This window comes from Nannospalax galili, unplaced genomic scaffold (assembly GCF_000622305.1).
Source record: "Nannospalax galili isolate Female #2095 unplaced genomic scaffold, S.galili_v1.0 scaffold624, whole genome shotgun sequence".
NCBI lineage: Eukaryota > Metazoa > Chordata > Mammalia > Rodentia > Spalacidae > Nannospalax > Nannospalax galili.
This window is the reverse complement of record NW_008351633.1, coordinates 933,612-941,614: the sequence shown is the minus strand read 5'-3', so window position 1 is coordinate 941,614 and position 8,003 is coordinate 933,612. Positions and strand designations below refer to the sequence as shown.

The window sequence follows — 8,003 nt, the reverse complement described above, 5'->3', positions numbered from 1 at the left end:
ATTTTTCACCCTTACCTAGGGCTAGTGATGGCTGGTCTGTTTCTTCATTTGGTGGTTAGAATAACCACATGTATTTTATCTAAGAGGCTAGTGAGGTCCATGCTCTGCCCTCATCCTCTCCCAGGTGGAAATATTTGAGGAAATAGCTGCTTCCTGACCAGGGTAGGGAAGGCAGGAATGGGAGGTAGGCTGTGGGGAAGAAGCTCTGAGCATGTAGCAGTGGGATCCCTTGCAAAGTACATCAGGTTGGACCCAGCGAAGACCTCTGACACCTGAAGCCCATTTCCTGCTTCCCAGGTGCAGCTTATCTAAATTCCTCCCATGCTCTAAGTGTAGCCATGGCACAGAAAAGCTCTGCAGACAGCAAGACTGACCTCCCCTACAGCAACCTGGTCTCTGAGGTGAACAGGCGTAGAGATGCCATGGTCATGAGGTACCTGAAGACTCTCTTTTAGCTTGCTTGTTTGCTTGTGGGGTTAGGACTGAGAACAATGGTTGAGTCCCACCTAGTTTGGGGGAAACTGTGGGAGATGGGTTACAAAACTTACTCGTCCACTGCTCTCTTAGCTGCACCTAACAGATAAGGCAAATGTTTTGTCACCCACTATGCGGAGCAAAACTTTCTCATATGTCTCTTCAGGAGGTGATGGTCCTCTGTGCATGGCCCTTCTGTGGATGCCATGAGTGAGTGGAGTGAACTTCATCTCAGTAACTCTTAATGGGATGGGGGGATCATGTTGATCTTTTCATTTTAAACTTTATTATTTGCATGCGTGAGTGTGTGTGTGTGTGTGTGTGTGTGTGTGTGTGTGTGTGTGTGTGTGTATGAATGAATTCCACGACATGTGAATGGAGGTCAGAAAACAACGTTCAGGAGTCAGATCTCCCCTTCCAGGGGTTTCAGGGATAGAACCAGGTCATCAGGCCGGAGCAGCCTGCACTTCTGCCAGCTGAGCCCTCTTGCCAGTCCAATGTTGATTTTGATGGTGATGTAAGTTCTGACGTAACCTCCCGGAATAACAACGCATGCCTTTACAGACAAGCTTTGGGGACAACATCCCTGAGATCTCACCCTCATTGCTAATGAGGTTGTACACCCCCTGCAGGCAGGGACTGACATGTCTCTACCACCTTGTGCTTTGTGCCTGGAACTGTCATCAGTGGCCAATGAAAAAATGACTGAGCCCAGAAACCCCTTAAAAGAAGAAACCTCAAATAGCTTGCTTAGCCCAAAAGAGAGGTTTGGCCTGAGGATGGAGCTAGTGTTTCAGCTCTAAAAGTCCTCATCTGCCTGGGATGTCCCATTGATTATAGGCTTGGCACATAAAATACAGGAACCTCAGTGGTTTTTGAGTTTTCTTTAAAAAATGATTTCATTTACTTTTATGTGTTTGAGTGTTTTGCTTGCATGAATATAAGCATGCAAGTGCATGCCTCATGCCTGTAGAGGCCAAAAAAGGGTGTTAGATCCACTGGAGCTAGAGTTAAGAATGATTATTAACCATGTGATGTGGGTACTGGGAACTGAACTCAGGCCCTCCAGGAGGCAGCAAGTGCTCTCAATTTGTAAGTCATAGCTCCCCCCCCTCCCCTTCTTTCTTCTTTCTTTCTGACACAGAGTCTCCTTGTAGTCCCAGCTGACCTGAACTCACTATGGAGACCAGACTGGCCTAGATCTCACAGAGATTTGCATGCTTCTGCCTCTCAAGTGCTGGGATTAAAGGTGTATGCTACCATGCCTGGCTCAAGTAGTAAGTGCTCTTAACCATGAATCATCTCTCCAGCCCTCTGCATTTGAGTTTAAAGTAAACAATTTTTTAAGTTTAAATACATCTGTAAAATATTTGTGATGTACTACAGATCATTCTTTGTTTATCTGGAATTCAAATTTAACCAAGAACCTTGTATTCTTGATGCATTTGGCATGCCTGTGATGGCTACTTTGGGGTGGGCATCTCTGTGGAGAATAGTAGGACTCCCTGACATTGCCACCTGGCTAGGCACCTGTGTCAAGAGCTTGTGCAGGTTCTGACTCTTCCTAATGCAAGGGGCCACAGGGACGGGGTGGAAATGGTAAAATTCCTTCATTCTCAGCAAATGCCAAAATGTAGTTTACTGGGCTTGTTTAATGAATTTAGAGGTTATATGGGCTTGTTTAATGAATTTAGAGGTTATATGACCCTTAAAAGAAACAAGTGGCCTGGGGCTGGAGAGATGGCTCAGTGGTTAAGAACACTGGCTGCTCTTGCAGAGGACCTGGGTTCAGTTCACAGCACCCACAAAGCAGCTGACAACCATTTGTAACTCCAATTCTGGGGTATCTGAAGCCCTCTTCTGACCTCTGGTGGGCATTGCACCTCACGGGTGCACTTACATACATGCAAGTAATATACTCATGCACATAAAATATTTGAAGAGAAAAGAAACAAGTGATCTAAGAGTATTCTGACAAGAGATCTCAGGTTGAAATCATTTTGATATTATAAACACAAATCTGTGACAAAGATGAGCACAGCTGACGTTTTGGCTTTAGCAGTTTGACGGTTATAAGCCTTAAACATTCTAATCTTACTAAATCTGATAAGATGTTGGCCAAAGAGACATTATTGAATTAGAAGATAGAATGCCATCAGTATTGTTCAAAGTGCCCCCGTGAGTTTACAGTTTATTGGGAGGTAAGGTATTTGAAGTGATAGGTCTATATACTCTCTTAGTTTACACACAAATGGATGTTGGGGACCTTTGCTGTTAGAGGTGCACAGGTCAATAGACACCCCTGCTTAAGGGTGATGCTGTTTCCAGAAGATTGTTGGTATGTCTACCTGATGCACATAAATAAAAATAAATTCTAGGGCCAAATAGCTCTCCTCCCATCACTTCACATCCCCTCAGCAGCATAAGGGATCTGCTTTCATTGGGAGATGGCAGCAGGGAACTTGTGGCCTGATCCAAACCTGAGATTGGCCCCCAGTTCTGACTTTTAATGATTATACACTCCAGGCAAAATCACCCCCATCTCAGCTTCTTCAGCAGAGATTTAATACCTGTTGTGGGGTATACTTAAGAATCTGCATGTAGAATGTAATTAGTTTCTAGTTTATAGCTCATCTTTATTCCCTGGGATATAGTAAGTATTCAAGGGACAGTGAAATCTGAATCTTTAATAGTTTGACATGTCAGTCCTATACCCTTGCAAGCTGGGTTAGCCCAGCCCTGAGTTAGATGGGAAAGTCCTGGCCTGCCTCAGTAGAGGAGACTCCAACAGAAAAGAGCTCAGCAGGTTGGGAAAGGGAAAAGTCAGGCAGAGGGAGGCAGATGTGAAATGACCTGAGGGAGGACTCGCCCTGTAGAACAGCTGGGATGTGATTGAAGCTTGAAGCAGTCTGCCCTGGGCTGATTCACAGAGAGCCGGCTGGTGGGCATGAAGAAAGAAAAATGATGCAGATTTCTCACTTGAATCCCTCTGGGGATTAAGATGGTGAGCGGTAGCTCCATTGGTTCTCTTGAATCAAGAGAGACTAATGAGTTCATTCTGAGAAGACCAGACTATAACTATCTCATTTTTTGCCAGTGGTTTTCTCTAAGGCGTGATTAGAGGCATCTAGAGGGTGTCCTGTAAAATGTAAGCACCGGCATCTGGGGTGTGGCATTTCTTCTCTTTTTCTTTTCATTTTTAGACTATCTTTTACTTTTTAAACTCCATTTTATTTATTCAGTGTATGTGCAAGTATGTGCAACTTTTGAGAATCAGTTCTCCTCTACCTACCATGTGAGTTGTGGTGCTTTGAATGAGATGTCCCACATAGGCTCAAGTATTTGAACACTTGGTCAGTTAGTTGGTAGCCATGCTTTGGGAAGGTCATGAAATCCCTAGGAGGTAGGGCCTTACTGGAGGAAGCCCCACTGGGGGCTTTGAGAGAGTTCATAACCACTTCCCTTTTCCCGGTTCTTGCTCTGCTTCCTGTCCTGCTTGAAGATGTGAATGCTCAACTTTCTGTTCTGGCTGCCTCCTGCCATGCCTTCCTACCACGATGAACTCTTAGTCCTCTGGAATCACAAACCCAATAAACTCTACCTTCTATAAGTGGTCTTGGTCATGGTATTTTATAGCAGTAGAAAAGTAACTAATACTTGGGTCCTAAAGATTGAACTCAGATTGTCAATTATAGCGACAAGTACCTTTACCTGCTGAGCCATCATACCCAACGCATCTTTATTTGAGTAACATTTAATGTCTTTTTCTTAGAGATGAAATGATCACCAAGAAAAGTGATGAAGATAGGAAAACACCCACCCAAGAACCTTCTCCCATCAAGGCTGAGCTCAAGGTGCCTCCTGCCCCACCTCCTTCTCCAGCTGATTCTGAAGACTCTTAAGCAAGTACAAATTGAATTTTTTAAAAAATATTATTTTTATTTTATGTGTACAAGTGTATTGCCTGCTTGTATGTGGGTGCTCCTGTGTCATGCAATGCCATGGAGGTTAGGGAGTTGGTGTCCCCTGGAAGTGGAGTTAAGGATTTTTTTTTTTTTTTGGTCTTTTTGAGACAGGGTCTCCCTGTAGCCCCAGCTGGCCTGGAACTCACTATGTGGACCAGGCTGGCCTTGAACTCACAGAGATCCACCTGCCTCTGCCTCCCAAGTGCTGGGATTAAAGGCGTGCGCCACCACGCCCAGCCCTAAGGATGGTTTTTAGCCACCATGTAGGTGCTGGGAATCAAACCCAGGTCTTCTGCAAGAGCAATCAGTGCTCTTAACCTCTGAGCCATCTCTCCAGCCCTCAAACTGAATTATTTTAAGATGGGCTTGTATATAAACTGCTAGCAAGCAGGCTCAATGATGTTTCTGGACTTTTGAAGACTGCCTTGAAAATCTTTGTCTTCCCTTTTTCTGCTCCTAGACCTACTGTTGAATATTGTTTATCCTCACGTGCTGGTTACTTTTCTCTTTGCTCTGATAGAGTGTCTGACAAAAGCAACTTAAGAAAAGGAGGCTCTCTCCAGGCTTACGGTTTGAGGTGATATGGTTTAGCATGGCAGGAATGGTGTGGCAACAGGTGGCTCCACAGTGGCAGAAGTATGGGGCAGCTACCTGCTTATATGTCAGCAGACTAGAAAATGGAGACAGGACAGGAAGTGGGGCCAGGCTATAAACCCAGGGTCTGTACCCTCTCAACTGCAGCAAAGCTCTATATCCAAATGGTCTTACAGTCTTCTGGATAATGCCATCAGCTTGGGGCCTGTGGGGGACAGTTCACATCTAAACTCTAGCACCCTACTGATGTGTGCCAAGAAATTTTGAGTTTTCAAGACAAGTGTTTGATATGGGATATATTTATATTTGATCTTTGATTTATGCTATGCTGTAGAACACTTGATTTTAAATTTATTGGGTTTTATTTATAACAAAGTCGGAATCAGTGAAAGGTCCAGGCCTCTGTGATAGTAACTCTAAAGATCTTAGGTCTTAGGTCTAGTGGCTGGAGACATGCTCAGTGGTTCAGAGTGCTTACTACTCTTCTAGAGGATCTGAGTTCAGTTCCCAACAGATCTGTGTATAGCTCCAGTTCCAGGGGATCCAATGTCCCCTTCTGTCTCCTGAAACACCTGCACACATTGTGGCATGTGCATGCACACACACACACACACACACACATTACACACAAACAAAAATAAATATGAATCTTTTTGTTTTGAGACAGGGCCTCCTTGTAGCCCAAGGTGGCCTAGAACTCACTATGTAGACCAGGCTGGTCAATTTCACAGAAATCTGCTTGCTTCTGCCTCCCAAGTGCTGGGATTAAAGGGATACACCATGATACCCTGACAAAAATAAATGTAAATCTTTTAAAATATTTTTGTTTTTATGTGTATGAGTGTTTTGAGTATATGTATATAAGTGCATCTGTATTCTGCAATGCCCATGGAAGCCAGGAATGGTCATTAGATCTCCTGAAACTGGAGTTATAGATGGTTGTTAGCTGCCATATGAGTGCTGGAAACTGAACATGGGTCCTCTGCAAGAGCCACCAGTGCTCTTAACCACTGAGTCATCTCTCTAGCCCTAAATATACTTTTTTTTCAAAAACTTGAGGTACTTAATCTATCAGACCCTAGACCCAGGCATTTCCAAGATTTTATGGTCCTTTCATGCTAAGCTAATTACATTCCCAGCCCCTGTGTTGGTGCCAGAGCTACTGAGTTTTAAATTTATTAATTGTATTTTCAAAGTTTACTTCTAGGAGGTTGAAGTGATTTTCAAATGATTAAGCAGAACACTCTACCCTTCAAGGCAGCCAACTACAGAATGATGTGTCAGGGAGCAATACCTCTCTTAGGTATTCTGCCCAAGGCCCTCAGTAGACCTTAGAGAACTGCTAATGACTTTGAGGGCTTCTCTGAATGGGTTAAAGGCATCAAAAATGTGGCCATTCTAATTCACATAGGAAAATGAGCTTATATGTCATCTTTTGTTCATCCCCTTCCTCACAAACTTCTCATGAGTATTCTCTTTCCAGAGCAGCATTTACAAAAGTGTTCTGGTCCTCCTACACACACAGTAGGGTGTGTTCTCGCCATAGATTGGGGCAGAAAGGGAGGATGCACTGAACAGGTCTTTGCCAGCTGAGTGCTTGGTCAGGTAAGGAAACAGACCTGCACTGTCTTGTAGTATAGCCTCTAGCCATGTGTGGCTACTTCAATGTAAACTTACACAGATAAGGTAAAAATGTACCTGTTGCACTGGTCACTTTTCAAGTGTTTAGTATCTACCTGTGGCTAGTTCCCCCCCTACTGGAGATTAGAGATATAGAATGTGACTATCACAGAAATTTTTATTACACAGTGCTGGAACTGAAGCTAAGGGTCCAAAGTCAGTGCAGAGTGTGTGAGTCAAGCAATGTTCCATCCTGATCTCAATGGAGTTTGTATTATGGCAAGAGAAGACTGACATCATAAAAACATGAATTATCATATATCAAAAGGGGATAAGTAAAAAAGAAAAAGTTTAAAATAAAAAAGCAGGGTAGGGGCCAGAGAGATGGCTCAGTGGTTAAGAACACTTGTTGTTCTTGCAGAAGACCTGGGTTTGAATCCCAGCACCCACATGGCAGCCAACAACTGTCCGTAACTCCAGTCCCAGGGGATCCAACAGTCTCTTCTGACCTCTGCGGGCATTGCACTACATTGGTGCACTTACCTACATGCAGGCAATACACTCATACACATAATATTCTATGTACCTCGGGAAGCAGCAAACTGATCTCATTTTTTGTAAAGTACTATGGGTATCTAGGTAATTTAGTAAGACAGTGAGAAGCCCAGTTGGACTTGGCTGGAGTCAAGTGAATAAAGACATTAGTAGAAGGTAAAGTCACTGGGTGGAGGTGGGAGAGGAGGTGGATCCTGGGGAGTTTTGTAAGGCGCTGACGGTGACTTTGAAATAAGAAATAGGAGTTTTCAGGAAAAGAGGCATGATCTGGCTTACATTTTAATGGAATTGTTCCAATAGCTTCATAGAGAACTGCATGTGTGGGTAAGAAAGTGGAAGTATTTCAGATGCTGTTGTAGCCATCCAGGAACAAGGTGGTCATTTCAACAAGCAGCAGTTGGGGTGATGAGAAACATGGGCAAGATTCTGGAATGGTACATCTGAAGACAGAGCCCACAGAAGATCCTGATAGACTGGATAGCGGTTACAGGAGATAATAAAGGGTGACTCCAAGATTTTTAGCCTTGAGTTGGTTTGATAGCTCAGTGGGTAAAGGTGCTTGCCACCAAGTCTGATGACCTGAGTTCAATCCCTGGGACCTACATAGTGAACAGAGAGAACTGACTCCCACAAGTTGTCCTCTGACCTCCACATGCATGCTGTGGCATGTGTGTGCCTGTATTCACAGACAGGCGCTTACAGATATACATGCACTTTATACACACACATACATACACACACACACACCCCCCCATCCCCCACACAAGGCAATAAGAAATCACTTTTAAGAAATAT

The 8,003-nt window shown here is 43.9% G+C and overlaps 1 protein-coding gene across 1 annotated transcript; it reads left to right on the top strand.

Annotated features, from left to right (window-relative positions):
- Positions 1–338: 338 nt before the first annotated feature.
- Positions 339–4,376, top strand: LOC115066858 (myocilin opposite strand protein-like). Its single transcript, XM_029553748.1, has 2 exons — positions 339–433; positions 4,247–4,376. The coding sequence occupies exons 1-2, from the start codon at positions 339–341 to the stop codon at positions 4,374–4,376; spliced, it is 225 nt and encodes a 74-aa protein (XP_029409608.1).
- The last annotated feature ends 3,627 nt before the right edge of the window (positions 4,377–8,003 follow it).

Bases quoted from the DNA above. Each gene is read 5' to 3' on its own strand.
- LOC115066858 (XM_029553748.1), top strand. From the start codon at position 339: ATGGCACAGAAAAGCTCTGCAGACAGCAAGACTGACCTCCCCTACAGC. The intron at 434-4,246 runs GTACCTGAAGAC...TCTTTTTCTTAG, and splicing joins AGAGATGCCATGGTCATGAG to AGATGAAATGATCACCAAGA.